This window comes from Apteryx rowi, unplaced genomic scaffold (genome assembly GCF_003343035.1).
Source record: "Apteryx rowi isolate R43461 unplaced genomic scaffold, aptRow1 scaffold_141, whole genome shotgun sequence".
Classification (NCBI taxonomy): Eukaryota; Metazoa; Chordata; class Aves; order Apterygiformes; family Apterygidae; genus Apteryx; species Apteryx rowi.
Genome location: NW_020447653.1, coordinates 276,992 through 297,423, shown reverse-complemented (window position 1 = coordinate 297,423; position 20,432 = coordinate 276,992). Strand labels below are relative to the sequence as shown.

At 60.6% G+C, this 20,432-nt stretch overlaps 1 protein-coding gene across 1 annotated transcript in view; it reads right to left on the bottom strand.

The window, feature by feature from the left end:
• The window catches only part of DSCAML1 (DS cell adhesion molecule like 1), a 108,980-nt gene that overhangs the window by 9,815 nt on the left and 78,733 nt on the right, over positions 1-20,432 (bottom strand). The window contains exons 5-20 of the mRNA XM_026057893.1: positions 19,998-20,276; positions 18,719-18,994; positions 17,789-18,085; positions 15,352-15,624; positions 11,110-11,388; positions 10,678-10,797; positions 10,098-10,274; positions 5,111-5,310; positions 4,551-4,647; positions 4,294-4,422; positions 3,507-3,674; positions 3,223-3,293; positions 2,079-2,319; positions 1,211-1,357; positions 963-1,118; positions 116-255 (exon numbers count right to left, since the gene is read on the bottom strand). Coding sequence (XP_025913678.1) covers positions 116-255; positions 963-1,118; positions 1,211-1,357; positions 2,079-2,319; positions 3,223-3,293; positions 3,507-3,674; positions 4,294-4,422; positions 4,551-4,647; positions 5,111-5,310; positions 10,098-10,274; positions 10,678-10,797; positions 11,110-11,388; positions 15,352-15,624; positions 17,789-18,085; positions 18,719-18,994; positions 19,998-20,276 — 3,050 coding nt within the window. The remainder of the gene's footprint in view (positions 1-115; positions 256-962; positions 1,119-1,210; positions 1,358-2,078; positions 2,320-3,222; positions 3,294-3,506; positions 3,675-4,293; positions 4,423-4,550; positions 4,648-5,110; positions 5,311-10,097; positions 10,275-10,677; positions 10,798-11,109; positions 11,389-15,351; positions 15,625-17,788; positions 18,086-18,718; positions 18,995-19,997; positions 20,277-20,432) is intronic.

Below are 20,432 nucleotides of genomic sequence, written 5' to 3'. Positions count from 1 at the left end.
GGTGGGACTATAGCCTTGTGCGCATCGTATGCGCGTGGGTTTGCCCAAACCCCCCTGCAATCGGAGCACGACGACCTGCACCGCGCGCACCACGGGCCCCGCCGGACCTCCTTACCGGCTGCCCGGAGCCGGGGCTGGAGCAGAAGATGGTGTACTTGCGGATGATGCCGTTGGGCTTCGCCGGGGGCAGCCAGGACACCACCACGCTGCTGGCTGAAGACGGGACGGCCTTGATGCCGGCCGGGGGACCTGGGACTGAAGAGGGGAGCACGCTGCAGAGCCCCCACGGCTTGCACTGCCCGCGACCGGGCGCTTGCAGAGCATCTCCGCGTGGCAGGGCTGGCTCTGGACCGGGCCAGTGCAGGAGGAGCCTYGCTTTGGTCCCCGGGGCCGGCGGAAGGAGCCCGTGCACCGCATGGCCTTCGGGGATGCTTCCCCACTTTTTCCTGGGGGTTAATTGCAGCTACGYGCTGCTTTAGGGACCGTGATTGGCTTTCAATGCCTGTCTCCTAATCCACTAACATGCCCAACTCGCTCATCCTCGCGCCACCCTGCTGCACYGCCCCAACATCTGGCGCCTCCGACAACAGGGACTCCAGCCTGTCTCCTATTCCCAGCCCGAGGACAGCGGAGGCCTGGGAAATGCTCCGGAATAGAGTTAATGGCATTAAAGTAGGGCAGCCAGGGGGTGTAAATATTTAAATATCTGCACTTAAAAAAAAAAGGGAGGGGGAATAAAAGGGGGGCACCCTGCCTGTAGCTGCACACCGAGGGCTGGCAGCGGGTACGGCCACCCTCCCTGCCCGATGCCCGAGGGAAAGGCAACGCGGCCCTGGGGCTGCAGCCCACTCTCCGTGTCCAGCAGCCCGGTGCCACACGGCCGGCCGCGGCAGCTCCCCGAGGCGCCCGGCGCGGGACGAAGGGGACCTCAGCGGCCGGTCCCCGCCGCCGGCGCCACTTACTGTCCTCCTTGGTCTGGATGTAGAGCACGCTGCTGCGGACGCCGTCGCCGGCCTGGGTGTACGCCAGCACCTGGACGCTGTAGTTGGTGAACTTCTCCATGCCCCGCAGCTCCACTCGCTCCCGCGTGGTCGTGATGTTCTGCATCTCCCCCCACTCTGCGGGCGCACGGGGCCGTCAGCCCGTGGCCGTCAGCCCGGCGGGGCCGGCAGCCCCTGCGCCGGCAGGGGAAGGAGCCGGGAGCACGCACCTCCGTCCATGTAGAGGGACCAGAAGATGACCCGGTAGCCCTTGAGCACGCCGTTGAGGGTGCTGCGCGGCGGCTCCGACCAGGAGATGACGGCCACGTCCGACGTGATGGAGATGGCCCGCACGTTCTCGGGGGGCTGGCTGGGAACTGAGGAGGAGCAGGCGGGCGGGGGGATGGTCAGCGGGAGCAGGGCGCCAGGCCTCCCCGCTCCCGGGGGGCCGCCAGGGCACGCGCCGCGCTTCCCAGCCCGCGGAGAGGAGGAGAGCTGCCTGGATGCGTGGTAATTAGATCCCGTTGCCCCAGAAGAGGTAACTCTAATTTTTACGAGCATTTAAATGATAATACATCACCGTAACGATGCTCTTTGAAAATGATTATTGTTTCATATTACTTAGGTGTAAAAATATAAGCACCATGTAATTAGGGACTGAGTATAATAAACTAATACAGATAGTCCGTTTGAACAAAATGAAGGTAATATAATTATGGAAAAGACACTATTGCTAAAACAGGGGCCCTTGAATACCCCAGGAGGAGCGCTAATATAGCCAGGAAATGATCATGGTTTGACAGGCTAACGAGAGCCTTAATTAAGTATGAAAAACTGCTGAGCAAACACARCGCAAAACTTTTTTTTTTTGTTGTCTTTAAAATGACTCCGAGGCCACCAGCGATCTCTCCCAGACGGAAACATCCATGGCACTCTGCACGCCGGCACAGGGGCAGCAGCCACTCGCGGGGCGCTGGAGCCGCGCGGGCAGCCGGGGAGCCGAGCGGGGGCCGGCACGGAGACCGGGATGGGGCAAGCCCACGCCAGCGCTCGCGTCCGGGAGCGCAAAAGCCGCTGGCCGAGGCCGGGCAGGCTTACCGTCCTCCAGCGTGGTGGCGTTGATCTCGCTGGACGACGGCCCCGTGCCCGCGCGGTTGAACGCCTGCACCACCACCCCGTACTGGGCGAACTTCTTCAGGTTGTCCAGCGTGTAGACCTCGCTGTCGCCGGTGGCCTTCATCTCCACGATGCTGTACTGCCCGTTGCTGCCGGGGCTGTTCTCCCGGTASCCGATCTGGTAGCCGCGAATCACCCCGTTCTGCAGCTCCTTCTTCGGGGCCTGGGAGCGGGGGACCAAGCAGGCGGCAGCGTCAGAGCGGCCTCAGAAGCCTCCCRCCAGCCCCGGACCGCTTGGTCTGAGAATAGTTTGACAGCCTTAAAAATGCATGAGGCCAGGTTTAAATCAATCTTAACAATATTTCTCTGAAGCATTAAGAAATCAATAAGGCTGATTGCAAATTTATGTTATAAAGCCAGAGCGATCCATCTCACCGAAATACTCCTAAAACGAAGTGACTTATCTTTCAAGTGAATCTTATTTTTCATTAATATGTTTTCAGCGCTTAAGGGGAGGGGAGGGGGAGAAGCTGGGACCCTAAATTTATTGGCTTGCGGTTCATTCTGAAGTCCTAACTTTATAATCAATTTTATTTTTCATTACGCACCTTCTGAAGAATAACTCTGACTCTAAATTTTATTGATATTTGCTTGCACACTTTGCAACCAAGTGTCTTGGTTTTTGCATATTTATCCTCTCTTTCCCYGTGGCCCCCCATGGATAACCTACGAGATAATGAGCTTGTTATAAAACATGATTAATAAGGACCCCATGTGATGCAGCGGAGCTGCACACCCAGCCTCGAAGTTTGCATTTCGTCTAGTACGTTTTTCTCACCTGTCCTAACCCTGACAAAAGTCCCGGTCCCGCAAAAACTAGCCACTGCCGCTGAGGCAAGGCTGCAGCCTGTGACTATGGCCCAGGGTGCTTGCGCTGCAAGATGTGACCCCTTAGCTAATTAGCACCGTGCTAATTAACCTTCCCAGGGAGGCGGACAGCCGCTGTGTCTCCCCTGCACGGCGTGTGCAGGAGCGAGGCGGCTTGTGCGAAGGGGCCGCGGCCGGCGTGGGGGGCTCGCCACGCACGTCACCCAGCAAAGCTCCCGCGCCGCCCGGCCCCGCTCACCTTCCAGGTGACCTGGATGCTCTGGGACGTCATCGGCTGCAGGGTGACATCCATGGGGGGCCCGTCAGGAGCTGCGGTCAAACACACCCAAAAGACCACGTTGAGAAGCGTCGGGGAAGGACCCCGCCTTTGGAAACAGGCTCAGGCTATAGGGGCGGCTCTGCTGGAGCCAAYGCCACGTCAGGAACAACAAAAAGCGGGATGGATGCAGGGGAAAACTAAAACCGTGCTGCTGTGCCCGGGACCCCCTGCCCTGCCGCCCGGCCCGGCACCCCCCGGAGCACCTGCTTCCTCYGTGCTGATGGTGAGCTCCTTGCTCGGCTCGCTGCGCCCGATCTTGTTGAAGGAGTACATGCGGATGCTGTAGACCGAGGCCGGGTGCAGGTCCACGATGTTCGCCTGGTTGATGGTCGGGGAGATGTTGCGCGTGGACTGCTTAAAGTCCCAGGAATCTGGCAAAAGCAGTGGGGCGAGAAAGGAGGGTCAGGACCCGACAGGGACGTCCTCGCCCCGGCACGGCCACGCCGCAGCCCTGACCGTAGCCCGCACGCTGGCTCGGCCCAGGAAGGACCGGGCAGTCCATGCACAGAGCTCGCGGCGTCCACGCGACAGGGCGACCGAGGGGGCTGCGTGGGCGCCCTGCCAGGCGGCCGGCGGGCGAATCCCCCCAGCGCCTTCCTCTCGCGGAGGGGCTCCCCGCCTTGCCGCACGTGACGCCCCGCGCAGAGGGGCATCTTCCCCCGGCTGGCTTCTGCGCAGCTCCGAGTTGGGCTTTTCGCAAATATTGTCTCTTTTAATATTCCCTTTCAAATGCTCCCATCTAACATAAATTAACGTATTTCATTAATGCTGCTCTCTCTTTTCTTCATCAAAGGGACCGGGATCCAGAATATTCCCTTTAAAAGCCACGCAGCAAGGCGCAGCCGGCTTCGCACCGCGCCGCGAGACGGCGCGAGGCAGGACCCCAGCACCTTCCCCCCGGAGGACGGTGAAGGGGGCTGGGGGGCCGGGACCGTCGCCCGGGGGGAAGGTGCTGGGGAGGGAAAGAGCCGGAGGTCAGTCGTCACCCACCGGACTTGTTCTTGTACTCGATATCGAACCCAGTGATGATGCTGTTGCCGTCGAAGCGCTGGGTCCATCGCAGGTTCATGCTCCGGGCTTTCACCTCGCGGATCTCCAGCTCCGGCGGGTCGGGGGGCTCTGCGGCGGGGGGGGCAGGGCAGGTAAGGAGACGTGCTCCGGACCCGGACCGCTGCCTGCGGGTCCCTCTCCCATGGGGACCGGCCACCCAGCGCCGCCTGACTGCCAGCGCGCGCAGGGAGCGCTACCTTGCACCGTGAGCTGGATCAAGCCTCGGTCCTCGCCGTACGAGTTGATCGCGTGGCAGGAAAAGAAGACGGAGTCCCCRCGGTCGGCTGGCTTCAGCTATGAATATTTCGGGGAGAGAAAAGGAGCCGCTTCAGGTTTAGCTACCGCTGCGAGGGTGGAAACTTTCCTACTGCAAACCTCAGCAGCAGCTGCCCTGACCCCCACGGGCCGTGGCACGAGCCCCCGGCTCCTGCCACGCCGAAATTTGAAGCAGGGCTTCTCGCCTGAGCCCACGGCAGCGCTTTTACACTGCTGGTCGTCAGCGATGCTTCGAGGTTCACCCTAGCCGCACAGCCACCCCGCGGCACCAGGATACGCGATCCCTGCTGCAGACTTTTCCTCCTATGGGCTTTTTAACGCCCTTCGGAGCTGGTCTTCAGGCGACTAGCTTGAGAGCCCAGYGCGTTTTTAACCCCCATGCTGTCTGGGGGCTCAGAGCATTTGCTCCAGCCTGGGCCAAGCCGCGGCTCCTTACGCCCCTCCGCAGGGGCCACCGCCGCCCCTCGGCTCTGCCCCTCACCTTGAGCGTGGAGATGACCTCGTCGCCGTTGTCCTTGGTGGCGATGGCGTAGCGCATGTTGCGGTCGGGGTCGATGACGGTGTCGCCCTTCTCCCAGCGGATGATGATGGGCCGCTCGCCCCGGGCGGTGCAGTTGAGCTCCTTCATCTGCCCCTTGATGGCGATGGTGGTGTTGGGGTGGGAGGTGATCATGGCCGGGACTGCGGGCAGGGAGAGAGGGGCTCAGCGCCCGCCCGCCTGCGCCGGGGACGTGGCGGAGGCAGCCCGTCAGCTGCACGTCGCGCCACGAGGCCACGCAGCCCGAAGCAGAGTCTTTTTGCTGCATTATACAGCTCAGGATCATAAAATAATGAAGCAGATAAATTTTATAATGCATAGCATTACACCAGGATAGACAATAAAACGTGAAAGACAAATAACCAAGCGCACACTATAATGAAGAGAAAGCCTCCAGTCTGAGACGTGCGAGTATGAATTATTGACTAAGGTTTTACACTCCCGAGGATGAGAGGAAGAATGTTTTCCATCACAGATTTGCATAATTCACTCGTATAAACCTGGGCAGAATATAGAGCGTGATTTCACATCAGCATGGCAGCCTTTGCACTGCAGTTGCTGGAGAGGTTTTTTTTAATATTCGCCCAAACACTCAAGCGAGGAGACCGGGAAGGCCCTGCATCCGGGGCCGGAGCCCGCACAGGCTGCAGCACCCGGCCGGGTGCTCCGCGCCGCCTGCCCCGCGGCACGGCGAGCCCCGCACTCGCCGGGGACCAGGCACATGGCAGAGCCAGCCCCGGCCGCCGCCTCCCGCTGCAGCGGCGTCCGCTGAAGCGCCGCTCCGTGCCGTGGGCAYCTCTGCGATACATGCTGCTAGCCGGCCTCGCGGAGCAGCTCTGCTGCGCTCTCCCGAGCAGGAGGCGCGGGCGCACTCGGAAAGCCAGCCCGGCACGCGGTGCCAGGAGGAGTTTGGCTTCGAGCAGAGCACCGCCACCTCTGCGGCGGGGGCGCGGGGCGGCACCCGCGCGGGTCCCCAGCACGCTCTGCACCATGCAGCAAATGCGGGGGCAGCCCGGCGAAGCAGAAAAAAATGTAATGCATAAACAAACAGCRCTGCCGAGTCCCGCAGTAATATATGATAATGACGATCCGCAAAGGCAACACACACTGTTATAATGGGACACAAGAGGCTCTAATGAGCTATGACTTCTCRGCTTTCTGTGGCAATGTAATTCAATTAAGAGCTAAGGAAACCTTTCCTCTCCGGCTGCGGGGGCTGGCGGGGCGCAGGGCAGGCGCCCGTGCGGCTGGGACAGCGCTGGCAGCCCCGGGGACGCCTCCGCCCTGCGGCGGGTCTCCGAGAGCCCCGTGCGAATCCTGCCTCCGGGCAGCCCCCAGGAAAGCGCGGCCACCCRCAGCTTGACCCGCGAGCGGCGCGAGCCCGCGGGGAGGCTCTGGCRGCAAAGGGGAAGAGGGTGCACGGAGCCGCGTGGCGCTGGGCAGGGCATTTGGGCTCTTGCTTTGCCCGGGTTCGGTGGCGAGGGCACACCGCAGGGCAGGACAGGGCTGGGCAGCGGCGCAGGGCTGCCGCGGCCACCGAGGACCCGGCTTGTTTCCCTGGGAGCGACAGCCCCAGGAGAGGAGCTCCGCTTCCAACCGCGCCTCGCCAAAACGCACTTATTGATGTTTGATTAAAAGCAGCTCCTTGCATGCAAACATAGCAGCTTCCCTCAATTGCCGGCGTCCCGGGAGAGCGGCAYGTAGCCCAGAGCAGAGGAAGCAGCAATGCAAAGCGAAAGAAAACCCCCGCTCTCGCGCTGATATCTGCTCTCGCCTGCCTGCACTGCTGTGACCGGTCGCCCGGGCTCCAGCACCTGGCCGTGGAGCCGCTGCTCGGCACCAGCCCTCCCCGCACGACAGCACCGCCTTGCTTCCCCCTCTGCATCCCTGTGCCGTGCTAACACGGCCCGGACGAGGGCTGGTCCCGCTTGCCGGGCAGAGATAAGGCTGCTCCCAGGGGACTTGTCGCCACCTGGCACACCGTGCCGTGCCATGCTGTGCTAGCCTGAGCGCGAGGCGATGGCTCAAGGGGAGCCGCGACAAAGGCGCCCGCCTGCCCCCCGCGCCCCCCTTCCTTGTTTAGAGCTGCCTCTGTGATGTTAATTTGATTGCACCCATTTCGGCTTCCTTTCTACACTGATTAGCTGAGTTTCACCTGAAGCACGAGATTAATTCAAATTGCATAGAAGCAATCAGTTATGCTCCCGGAGTACGACAGCGAGCTCCCGACCGGCTCCGGCTGCTCCGCAGCACCAGCCCAGCCTGCAGTGCACCCCCCAGGGACGTGACCCTCTCCGTCCCCCGCTCCCTCCATCGATGCCCAGGCAGCCGTGTGCTAAATCGCGTTTATCACACGTGCACGATCCCCCCACCTGCACGCGGGCCCGCGAGCCGCCCCCCCGGGTACCCTCGCGGCGGCTTCCTCCGCTCGCCTCCTCCCGCTCCACAGGACACTTGACCTGATGCTAACACGCTCCTTCCCGAAGCAGGGAAGGACGCAGCAGGGCGGCAAGGCACCGAGGCGTCCCCTGATCCAGGCAGGCAGCAGGGCCGAGGGCAGGGACGCTCAGCAGACCGACTTCGCCTTTGCGTTTTGAGATGGGGAAGGCGCAGCCCCGCTCCGCGGCGCGAGCCGAGGGCTGAGCCCCAAGGCAGCCTGGCAGGACCCGACGCACGGACCCCCGTGCTCCCCTCTGCCGCGGCCAAGCGAGGGATCGCGCTGCCGTGGCTAAAGGCTGCCCCTGGCCAGGGCCAAAGGGTTAAATTCCTGAGCTGGTTTCAGCAAAGCTCTGCGTTTTCACTCGCCGCCTGACAAAAGCAGCAGCTAACTCCTCCTGGCACCGGTGGGCTCGCAGGCCCGCAGCCGGGGCTGTGCACGCTAGCCTGATTTATTACCTGTCCGACTCGGTTATTCCCGGCGAGCCCATCACCGAGGTATCTGGGAACCTGGTGCGCGGGTGCGGAGCACGTTTGCAGGGCGCTGTGGCCCCTCTCAGCAGCACCGCTCCCCTCGCCCCGCTGTCCACAAGCGCGCTCTCCTCGGACTCTGATTAACTTTCATTTAACTCTGTCCGCAGCGGCCTGACTTTAGACGACAGCCTGCACTGATCTCGCTTTAATTGGCCTGACATTTCCGCAAACAAACAAAAATCAAAAAATGAAACAAAACAAAGAGCCCCACATAATGCTTAATTGGCTGTGGCGCTTCGTCTACCTATTCATTCAAACCTTTTCAAAGGCTGCCGAGGTCTCCAGGAAATGTAAAAGCACATGTATAATAAGGTTATGTGCTATTCAAGTCAGCGAGCAACCTGTCCTGGGATGCAATTATACAAGATAGCAGGGACGAGGCAACAGTTCAGGCTCCGAGACTTCTGCACGCTCGCCCGGGATTAATCGCCTCGACTTTGTACCTGCGCCGCATTGAAGTATGTTGTTTGAAGTCGCTCCTTTCAACTCATCAGTCAGCGGGATAAATTAAGCAGCTGCCAGGGAGGGGCAGAGGCTCCCCCGCAGCCCTCCCCGCAAGCGAGAGCGAGCGAGCGAGCAGGGAAATTAGCCGCTTGACGGGGAGGGGAGGGAGGAGCCCCGGGCGAAAGGTTGGCTGATGCCAGAAAACCCAGCGCTGCGCTGGGGAGGGGAGCGGAGGCAGCAAAGGGCTGCCGCAGCCCGGGCCGGCCGCTCCTTCCTTTCCCCGGGAGGCTCCGGGCACAGGCCGGCGGCTGGCGGGTGCCCCGCAGCCCCCTTCTGCTGCTGCTTCAGCCTCGTTCCTCCCCCTCCGCTTTAGGGGCACGTAAAGCCACCGGCAGCAGCCCCAGAGCTTTGCCGGCCCTGAGCACGGCTCCAAGGAGCATCCCGCCAGGAAGCCCGGGCGAAGGCGCGGTAGGAGAGGAGCCGCGTCCCCCTGTGGCTGGGCTTCGCTCCCGCCCGTAGGGAGCTGCCGCCGGAGCCGCAAAAACAGGACCCAGCAAAGCTTCAAACGCGGCGCCTCGGGTGTTTCACAGGCAGACGCTTCAGGGCGCGCGGGAGCCCTGGCGACGCGGCATCGCAGCCCGGACCCCGCGAAGGACCCCGGCACGGTCCCCGCTCCGGCGGCACCAGCAAGCCGCCGCAGAAGCGCACGTGGCGGGGCTAGTCCTTCCCCCCTCTATTTTGAGGTTCGAACTCTTCTGGCAGCAGCAACCAAAATAAAGAGAGAGGAGCTGGAGATTATGTATTCTGCTGACGGCAACGGGAGAGGAATCCAATAATAAGCATAGTTCAAACAAGGTGTCTAGCAACACTTCCCGGCCCATCCCTGTCAAATTAGCCAAGCTATTTCCTTGCCTCCTGTATGATGTAGATTGATTGCCTGGTTTTATTAAGGACAAAGCGTTTTAAATAGCGTAAGGGAAGCAGGTCCCAGGAGGAGGGGAGTCGATCCCCYGCTGCCTGCGCATCGATTGCTGGGTGCACACAGTGCTGAGCGCGGGGCAGCCGCGCGATGCCGACCCTCCRGACGGACGGCGGGAGCTGTCGGACAACACGGGCTGAGCCGGCTCGGGCGCTTTGCCCCGGTGACAAGCACCCGGCTCACAGCCGCGGCATAAGCCGACAGCCCTTCCCCTACCAGCTGCGAAGGCCCAAGAATGAAAACACCACTTAAACGGTCAGTACTACCAAGGCATCCGAGAGCTTTTCCCCAACCCCGAGCACACGCAGCCACGATTCAGCGTCAGCTCAACGCAGGCGCATCAAGCTGCAAAGGAGGATGGCACGTGCACCCAAACACCAGCGCGAGGGTGGTGCTCGAGCACCCTGGGGCGCCGAAGCTCTCCCTTATACACCAGCACGAAAACTATGCACCCAGGCTTTGCTCCCCGCTGCCGGCGTTTCAGCCGTGCCACGGGCAGGTCCCCGGCCCTTCGCCACCGCAGACGCGGCTACTTACTCTTCACAGTGAGAAACATGGACTTGCTGATGTCCGTCCCCACGCCGTTGCTGGCCTGGCAAAGGTAGTAGCCGATGTCCTCCTCCAGCACGTGGCGAATGAGCAGGGAGCTGTTGGGAAGGATCTGGATGCGGCCCGTGAGGGGTATGGGGTGGTACTGCTGCGGGTTCCCGCTCCCTGGGGGGAGAGGCAAAGAAACAGAGCTACGAGAGCACAGCCACGGCGGAGAAGCACTCGCGACGCCAACGGCACCGTCCCCGGCCAGGGCCCCGAGGTCCCCACAGCACCAGCTACGCTGGGGTGCCCAGGAGAGGGGACGGCCCTTCGCTGGCTTCAGAGGGACACCGGGGCTGAGGAAGAGCCTCTCCAGCTCCCCAGCATCCAAGGACACCGTAACGGGGCCGTCGAGGCTGGCCCTGGCGGAGCCGCGCAGTGGCAGGGCTCAGCGCGCTCTCGACACTCGCAGGGATGTGGTGCCTCTCCAGCACGGGGCTGAAGCGCTGCGAGACCCGAACCAGAGCAAGCACCCAGCTGTCCTGCAAGGAGACTCTCAGCTCAAAGGGGAAAGCCCCATGCGTACCTTTTGCATGTTTCCACATGACTTTCGGAGGGGGGTACCCGTCAACGGAGCAGTTCAGCACCCCAGCTTTGCCATAGATGCCATCCTGGTTGTTGGGTTGAACCACAAAACGAGGAGGCACTRAACAATTCGAGAGAAAAGATGGTCACTACAGCACAAACCCCATCAGCTTCTTGCACCTGATCTCCGCCTGCATGTGGCTTTCCCGGCTCTCCCCCCTCTCGCTGTCTGCGCTGCTCGCTGTCGCGGGCTGCACCGCTCCGGCGAGCCCTCGGCTGGAGACGAGCGTTATCTGCCTTCAGCCTCTCAACTTATCTCTGTTCCCTGCCGCGTTACGCCTCCATCACTGTCTACCCTCGCACATCGAGCGCGGTCGCAGGCAGCGGCAGCAACCAGCCATGGAGCGCGGCCGGCCACCCTGCAGGCGCTCACCTCGCACGATGAGCTGCCGCTCGCGGCTGACCGTGGCAGCGTCATTGCTGGCGATGCACGTGTAGTTGCCGTTGTGCTTGAGGGAGACGCTGGAGATCTGCAGGGAGCTCATGAACTCTTTGCTCTCAATGGTGACCCCAGAGCCGGAGAGGATGACGTGCCCGTCCTTCCTCCAGGTGATGTGGATGGGCATGTCCCCGGAGGAGACCACGCAGGGGATGTAGAGGAGCTGCCCGATGGAGGCTGGTGGGAACTCGAAGGGCTGGATCAGAGGAGGGACTGTCAAGGGGAGAGGCAGAGCATGCTGTAACGGTCGGCTGCGGAAAGCCTTCCTCCGGGGCAGAGTTGGGGCTTGGGGGAAACGGTGCTGGTCCCCTACTCCCTGCAGGTGTTCACAGTGCCACCGTGCCACCCGCTGCCCAGGGCTGAGCCAGTGAGCAAGGGGGTCCGCCGGCTCCGTTCCTCAGAGCACCACGTCACACCAGGGCATGTAACAGCCCGCGGCCTTGCAGGAGGAGCGATGCTGTTTTCCATACAGATAACGGTTCAGAAATCTACTGCCCTATCACCCAAAGGACCTTCTCCGCCTGGAAACTGCTGTGGCCCTTATTTCAGCCATCAGTACGTGCAGCAGAGCGGGGAAGATGCCACTGAGCGGGTGACAGCAGCAAGACGTTACCCACCTGAAAGAAGCGCTAAACTACGAGCACGACAGGGCAACGCTGAGCCCTCGCGCAGAGCGGGCCTGGCCCTGCAGGAAAGCCGGGGCTGAGCCCCTCTGCACGCACCAGCTGAAATCCCACCTCAGCATTTAGCTGCTCACAGAAAAGCAATTATTAGATTGATGCTTTTCTTAAAGGCACTGGATTCAGAACCAGCCATTATCTTTCTGATAACTTAATTAGGCAACCGCAGCATCTCTGGCAAAGTGGGAGGGGGAACAAAGTGGAGAGAGGGAGACAATTAGCTTAACAAGGCTCAGCACCTGGTAGATGAGATCCTCTTTCTGCAGTCTCCATAATTAAATTAGCAGGCTGCCAATTGTCCCCTCGGCAGAAATAAGATGCCCTCTTGCATAGACGCGGGAGCCCCTAGCAGAGAACTGCTCAGCACAACGCGGTGCCGTCTCCGGGTTCCCGCACGCCGTCTCCCTCCTCCGGCCCTGCGTCCAGCCCAGCAAAGGTCTCCGCGCGCGGGCAAGGCTGCCCAGGCGGCCGAGACGGGGCGGCCACCCGTGCGCAGGGCTGGCCCAGAGCCTCGCTGGGCGGCTCCGGGGAGCCGGGAGCTGCTCCCGGGGGCTCCTGCAGCGCCGGGCTGCCCCTCGGCCGGCTGCAGGGACAGGGCTCGAGACGCCGGAGCCACGGAGCCAGCAGTGCCCGTTTTCCATAATTAATGAATAATTAATTGGGAATGCGCTGCAGTCTGCTGCAGAGTGGGGAAGAGCTCCTGGCTGCGTGGCTCCCCAAACGCAGCCCAGCGGCCCCTTCCCAAGAGCCAGAGAAAGGGCAGACCCCCTCCCCTGGAGAGGAGGGCTTCCCCTCTCYCAGCTCCCCTGACGCAGAGCTGACGACGCTCCTCTCCGACCCAGTGCATCTCCTGCTGCAAATTCTCCCTTCTTCAGCACTTCCCAGGCTCTTGAATGCACCAAGACAACTGCGGCACGAGCCAGCTGTGCAGCCCGGCACGCTCGCAGCCGCGTGAGGCCCACCGCTGCACCCCGGGCACGCGTCTCCGAGCCCGCCGAGCCCAGCGCCGCGCCGCCCGCCTCCCTCCAGGCAGAGCTGCCCGGTCCGGAAGGGAGTGAGCCGTGTCCCTGCAGCGCTAAGCCTGGATTCACAGGCTYCGCTTTCCCTAGGGGTAAAGCAAAGCCTCGTCCAGCCACAACGGGAGCAGGTCGGGGCGGGAGGGCTCCCGTGGTGCCATGCCACGGTGCTGTGCCTGCCGCGGGCACCACTGCACGGCACCGCACGCCCGAGGCGGCGAGAGGAGGCGCGCTTCAAAACGGGCCGCAGATAAAAAGATCAAATTAAAGAGCACGAACAGGCGAGGCGCTGCTGTGAGGGGGGCTGTAAAGCTTTTACTACCGCTTGCTTGGAAAGACCTGCATAACTCACTCGTGGCACTTAATGTGGTCGCCAGGCACTTGTGGCAATAAAAGCTTTACGGTGCTCCATGCCATCCCGGGCTCTCTCTATATACGCTTGTATTTATTTACTCTGCTCCTTGGAGCTCACTCCGATTGTATTCCAGGGCGTTTTCAATTCTTTTCCATGGGCCTTTTATCTGATGGCCAAAACAAATAAATAAACAGCTAAGCAGGTGTGGGTGTAAATCCCGAGCAGCACGCTGCAGGTGGAATAAACATGTCTTGCGCCCGTCAGAGCGGCCCTGCCATCCAGCCTGYGCAACATTTCAATCAGCCCAACTTCCTCGAACCATCACCAGCTCCCAAGCAAGGCAGTAAATCCAGGCTCAGGTAGCTTCCCAGGATATATGGATCTTTGGCTGAACCTCAACATCCCGCGTTCTCTGCTGGCACCTTCTAGTGGCTGAGAAAAAGCGAATTACATTATCCAGCTTTACGCGCACACATCCGTACAGACCCTCTCCGGGAGAGGGAGGGAGCTCCACGTCTGTCTCGTCCACCCCAGGAGCAGGCCAGCATTTACGCCAACTCTGGCTTCTTTCAAGCATTTCAAAATGTCTTCCAAGTGTTTCTTTCTTTTTTTTTCTTAAACAGAAAGCAGCAAGGTTTCCGTTCCAACGAGCCGTAACTTTTGGACGAGATGCATGCTGACCACCTTAGGGAACCAGACGGCTCCAGCGCCGGGGGCACCCCAGGGATGGCCGGCGCCCCGGCCACAGGGGAGAGCTCTGAGCGGTTCAGCACAGCTCTCGCACCCAGGCTACRTCCCGCAGCTGCGCAGGGAGCGTCCAAGTCCCCGCCTGGGGGAGGAAACGGCCAGCTGCTAATGCTAGCATTGCCAGGTCACCCTGGGAAGCGGAGGCATCCCTTCCCCACGCCTCAGAGCAGCCCGGAGAGGCAGTCGTGTCTTGGCTGCGAGTTGCTCTCTCAGAGGTACGCGGGGCACGTCTCGGGGCCCCCATGCACACGAGGATTTTGGTGCAAGGTGAGGAGAACCAAGGCCAGCCATGCCCCACACCGGACACCTGGGAGGAGATAAGTCCTCTTTGCACTGCCCGTACACCAGTTATCTGCAGCCTGCACTTCCGTTTGCAAAGCCTTGGAGGAGAGCATTAGCTAATCAAGTGCTAGCATCTATAATCAGCTTGATGCACTCTCTTGCTAACCTGATTCCTAATATGAAAATGGTGGATAGGAGGGGAGGGAGGGGGATCAGAACGAAATCCAGTCCATAAATACCCTGCTCAGAGAGACAGAGTGAAAGACAATTGGCCAGCTCCGTCCCCAGCGTGGCTGTGTTTGTCTAAATGATTTACTGCAAACACCGAGCCGGCGACAGGCAAAGACGACCCGACAACTCTGAGGATGGCAGATAGGATAGCACGGCATACTCATAACACAATCTCAGCAAGTCACTGGAATGGAATGCATCGACTCAATTCATTAGGACTGATAGCTCYCTCAATGGGGCTGAATAATTGATGGCCTGCAGAAGCTTTTAAGATGTTCTGTGCGCTTGGAAGACTGAGAGTATTATTTTTTTAAAAGCTAACACACACAGAAAAACATCAGCGAAGGTGATCMGAGCAAAGGTTAGATGTTTTAATACGTTATGTTTACACTGTAAATTTTTGCTCCGTTGCTTGTAGCAGGAAATGGATATGGTATGGCTTAGGGCAGCAGCAAACGCACAGGCAGGTCCAGGTAGCTAATTCAGCGGGAACTGAACTCACTCGCTAGGGCTGCCGCAAGCCTCCCCGTGCGATGGGAACCGGGCTCACGCCAGTGCAGCACTGGCAAAGCCAGGCCGTGGCCTGGCTGCGGGGTCCCTGCTGCGGCACCGGCCGTCCCCAACACTGCTCGAACGCCCCTGCCAGCCAGCCAGGCCCCCAAATGAGCAGCTTCTAGCAAAGCAGCCGYTCTCTCGAGGCCCTAGGAACGCACTTGCACATCACCTGGCTCCGGATGGGGAAAGGGGCTCGCTCTTCCCACTTACGGGTCCCTAGAGCTGCAAATGGGCAACAGCTTCTGCCAAAAGCAGGCAGCTTCCTGGGTGGGAAGGGAATCTCCCRGGGACTGCCTCTGCCCCTGCTTACCTTTCACTGTGACGTGGACACTCTGGCTGATGGAGAGCTGGGGCTGGATCAGCACACTGCAGACATACTCTCCTTCATCCATGCCTTTCTGGACATCCATCAGCTTAAGAGTCCCGTTCTCAAAGACCACTTGGCGGTGGTTATCGGGCAGCAGCAAAGAGTCCTTGTACCACTTGATGGAGTAATATGGGTACCCAATCACCCTGCAGTTGATGAAAGTGTCCCTACCCGCGACTGCCGTTATGTTCTTCATCGCTCGGATGCTCGGGGGACCTACATATTTGGGAGGAAGGAAGAGGCAGGCTAGGTTAACTCCGAAGGGCGGTTTGTTTGCATACAGATCTGTTGCAATTTCAGAGCRAGCTTCACAGGAAAACGAGGTAACAGGAATACTTAGGATCCAGCCTTTTTTTGGGTGATGAGCAGGCACTGGCTCCTTTCTGAGTGTGCATAGGGAAAGCCACTCACTGGGGCTCACCTTCCTCTAGAGCTACTCACGCWCCTACAAAAGCGTAGGTATGAAACAGGGGGGCTATGGTCCTCAGTCACTGCCAAACTGCAGCAAATTCCACCCAAATTTTGCAGGTGCARCTTAAACGCTAGGAAAGTTCAGCCCATAAATACCACCACTGCTCCTCAGAGAGGCATTAGACGCTCTCTGGGAGCACAGTATACTTCTGCAGCAGGAACTGTGGCCAGCCAGCCCATGTCCGGCCACGGCTCCTCCAGCAGCGCTCGTGGCCACGGAAATTAGAAGGTAATTTGGGGGCCRCTCGCTGGCACAGTCACGGCTGCTCTCCCCGCTCCCCTTCAGAAGGAAGCTGCCTGCATTTTGCTGAGTGCCCTTGACAGGAGAACTGCATACAGGCACCTGACTGCCATTTACAAATTTATTTTACTTCCACTAAAATACCAACCATTTGGAGCTGCCCACTGGCAACCTGAATATCGCTGCAAGGAGGGACATTCCAGCATTGCAGGATTTTCCCCAGGTTCTGGCTGGCTTAAGGGCTTGGAGGGTCCCGCAGGTGAGCATGTGCTGCACTATCGAAAGGCTTTGAATGAAAAACGGCTCACAAGGGCTCACCTAAGTCTTTTCTGGCATAAGAGACCTCACAAGACTGGAATGCTTTCATAGACCTTCAGTGTCCCTAAAACAGCTGTTTCTGCTGCTGGGGCTGGAAATGTTTGGCTGACGAAGGTGGCCCAAGCCTGCTCGGGCCTCGCGGAGGGGGAAGGCACGCCGGGCAGCTCAGCAGCAGAGCTGTCGTGCTGGGGAGCTCGCAGCACGGCGTGGGATACGCCTCAAAAAGGAGCAGGAAAAAAAATTAAGTTCTCGCTCCGTAATGTTTCTTGGGCCCGTCTGAGGAATTTGCTTGATTCCAGGGCAAAAAAAGCCTGAATCTTATCTACTGATAGGCAGTCAAGAACTGTAAGAGGGGGGAAAAAAGGACAGCGAAACATCCTCATTGAAAACATCACTGTTGCTTCCRTGCCAGGGAGATGAACTTGCTCCAAATTTAGCAGTAAATGGCAGCAAAACTCAGACTCTCCTGGGATCCCAGCCAAAAAGCCACTAGATCCATTGCAAACCTGAGACACAGGCAAACACAGCCCTTCAAACCTCTTTCTCAGTAGATAAATTCATGCTACCTTGACTGTGTCTAGCTCCCACTTACAAAACTGGAAGCTTTAATTGGTGATTATTAATGGGCAGGGGCTAATACCGGCCCTTGCGCCTTAGATTTTTGCCCGGCAGAATTCCCTGTAACGCGCAGAACAACATGCTCTCGCCGTAATAACACTGTGATTAACGTGGCCATGGCTTTTAGCAGACAAAGAAAGTACAGACATGACAAATCAAAGCTCATTTTCCACAATTTCACGTACTGGCTCATCATCATTTGTAATGTGCATTCCTGGGCCTGCAGGCGCATTTGCTGCCATGGAGAGGGGATAGAGCGAGGAACTGGGGGCAGGCCAGGGAATACGGGGGACCCGGGACACTTCCCAGCTATAAAAAGCAAAGCAAGCGGCATTTAGCCGCGACAGGACAGTGCAGCACCTTCGGGGAGGCGCTGCTGGCCCTGCACGGGCTCTGGGGCAGGGGGCTCGGCAGGGTGAGAGTGGGTCTCGAGGGAGAGAGCATGGCCCTTTTTCCTCCGGAAAGCCCCCTTCCGGCTCTCCGAGGCTTACAGGACCAATCTGCGCTTAGTTAAGTGGCCCACTGCAATCCATGGGGAAGCTTCGTGCTCCAGGCAGCACAAGCCCCCGGTGCACGGGCAGATCGGGGGCAGTTTGGAGCACAGGGGACAAGAGAGCAGCACGACTGGGAAAAGGCGACGGGGGGACGAGGAGGAAACGTTCTACCGGGGAACAGAACAAAACCAAAAGCCCAGTAAAAGTCCTATTCTGATATTTAAAAGTAGACAGGCACCTCTTACGTTTATTCGCGCTTGGTATTCGGCGCTGCCCACCGAGTTCCGCGCGGTGCACCGGTACACGCCGCCGTCCTTGATCTGCGGGCTCGTCACGTTCATGTGGCTCACCGTGGTGCCGTCCGACATGGTGTACTGGTTGGTGCGGTGCCCGTTGTCCCTCTGGATGGGCTCGTCGTCCAGGGCCCAGGTGACGGTCGGCGGGGGAGCGCCCTTGGCGGCGCACATCAGGGAGAACTGCTCCCCGGGGTTGACCACCTTCTCGCTGAAGGAGGAGACGATGCGGGGGGTCCCATCTGGGGGGCACCCAGCGGGAGCGGGGTTAGGGCGCAGCAGCCACACGTGGCCACAGTCACCAGCTCCAGGGAGGGTTTCGGACCCTCGCCGAGGATGGGAGCGCTTCGGGCACGGTGCCTTTGTACCGCACCCAGCACCCGGCTCGCGGGCGAGACGGGAGTCCCTGGCGCAGCCGCGCACAAGCCCTCGTCGATAATATATACAGCAGGCACGAGCATGCTGAGCCCTGCTCTCCATCACGGACCCTAGCAGCAGAGAGGTGCCGGGACGGGGGCAACAGCGGATGCTGGTTGAGGTGGACATTGGCTCGACGTGGGCTCAGCGGCGCCCGTTCCTTGCCCAAGCATCCAGGGATCGGCCTCCGCGACTGCTCACGAGGCAGGGGGAGGAGATGCCTCGTGCAGGGCAGCGCCTCGGCCCAGGGGCAGGGCACGGGGGCGTAATTCGGGGCAGGCCCCTTGCTTCAGCCCCTGCCCACTGGCCCCAGCTGTGCTGCGTTACTGAGCAGAGCCGGCTCCCCACCTGTGCAGGCGGGAGGTGCCGAGGGCTTCCCGGCACAGCCTGGGATGCAGCAGCCCGGAGGGACGCGGAGGAAAGCCCCGGCGGCCCCCGCCCCGAGGAAGCCAGCTCACCCTCCAGCATGATGATGGAGAAGTCCTGCGCCGTCTGGGACTTGCGGGTGGCGAAGCACTGGTAGGCCCCCGAGTGGCTCTTCTGCGCCGCCGTGATGAGGAGGGTCTCGTTGCTGATCCCGCGGATGGAGATGTAGTCGTCCACCACCACGAGGTCCGTGTTGCGGTACCAGCGGATGACGTACTCCGGGGACCCGCTGAGGGTGCAGGAGAGGATGACGGTGCTGCCGATGCCCGTTTTGAGCTTCTTTGGTGTGAGGGTCACACGCAGAGGGTCTGTGCAAGAAAGGGCGAGAGCAAAGCGAGCGCCGGCTGAGGAACGKGGCGGTGGAGCTGCCGAGGCCGGCTGCCAGCCCCGCGGGAGGCCGCGGAGCCGAGGGCGGCGTGGGGAGGACACAGCCCCAGCCGAGGCCAGCCCGAAGCCCACGGCCGGCGGAGCAAGCACCGGCAGGGTGGGAACAACCCGGTGGGCAGGACGGGGCCCCGCTGCGAGCTCAGCGCCGGTGGCGCGGGGCGCTGGCAGAGCCCCTGCCTGCGCGGAAGCTGCGGGGAGGGTGCGGGTGGCTGGAAGAAGACATCACGGGGGGACAGGTCCCCTCTGGAGCCGTTTGCCGAGCCAGGGCAGCTCTGGCACGTGGTGCTGCTCTGTGCACGGCGGCCACGGCACATYCCAGCCTGCAAGCTCGGGTACCGCRAGGATCCTGGTGACAGGAGGAACCCGCAGGAGCAAAGCAGGCAATAAATATTTGGCCTGCCCAGCTGGTATTTACTGTTTGGCTGGAGCGTCTTTTATGTAAATCAACAAAACAAAGCACAGAGGCACCTAACATAAAACTAACACTGCAATGGAGCAATTTACATCCCACGGCACTGCTCTGAATTTTCCAGAGATCCCTTTCTTTTCGCCGATTAAAGTGGTAAATCAGGGGATGCCTGAAGATATTTTGCTGCAGCATTATAAACTTCTTTTAAGTGCTCCGAGCGCCACGTTGGGCACGCTGTGCAGCAGCACGGTGGCTTCCAGCGCGTGGCACACCACGCGTTTTACGAAATATAAGGCTTGCGATTTATGGGGCTTTGCAAAACAGTCAGAGCCAAGGTGGGACTCGTCTGGAGTAGGAACCAGAGCACACGTTGGTGCACTGGGGAGGTGCTCGGCAGCTCCCAAGTGCAGTGGCTGCTCCAGGTGCCAGCAGCTCCATCTCGGCTCCGGCGGCAGGACACAGGCTGCCCCCTCCCGCGCCCCTGCTGGGAAAAGCCTCCCCCTGCCTGCTCTTACCTATGACCGTGAGGGTCCCCGTGACCTCTGCAGACCCAAAGGTGTTGGTAACCTCGCAGATGTAGGTCCCGCTGTCCTCCACGCGCAGCTCGCTGATCGTCAGGCCCGTGATGTGCTTGGTCCAGCGGCTGTCGGCAGGCAGCGGGCGCCCGTCCTTGATCCAGCGGACGGCGGGGTTGGGGTAGCCCGAGGCGATGCAGGGCAGCTCCACCAGCCGGCCCGCCCTCGCYTCCCGCGACTGGAAGCCGTCTAGCACGGTGGGGATGGACTCCGCYGGGTCTGCGAGCGGGGAGCAAACAGGCTCACGTGGCGGAGAGGGCGAGGGAGGCTTGGCCCGGCTCAGCGGCAGGAGCTGGCCGCCAACCGGCAGGACCCCACGGGCTTGCCCGAGTCGGGGCGGCAGCAAAGCCCGCGCACGGCCCCCCCAGGCTGGGA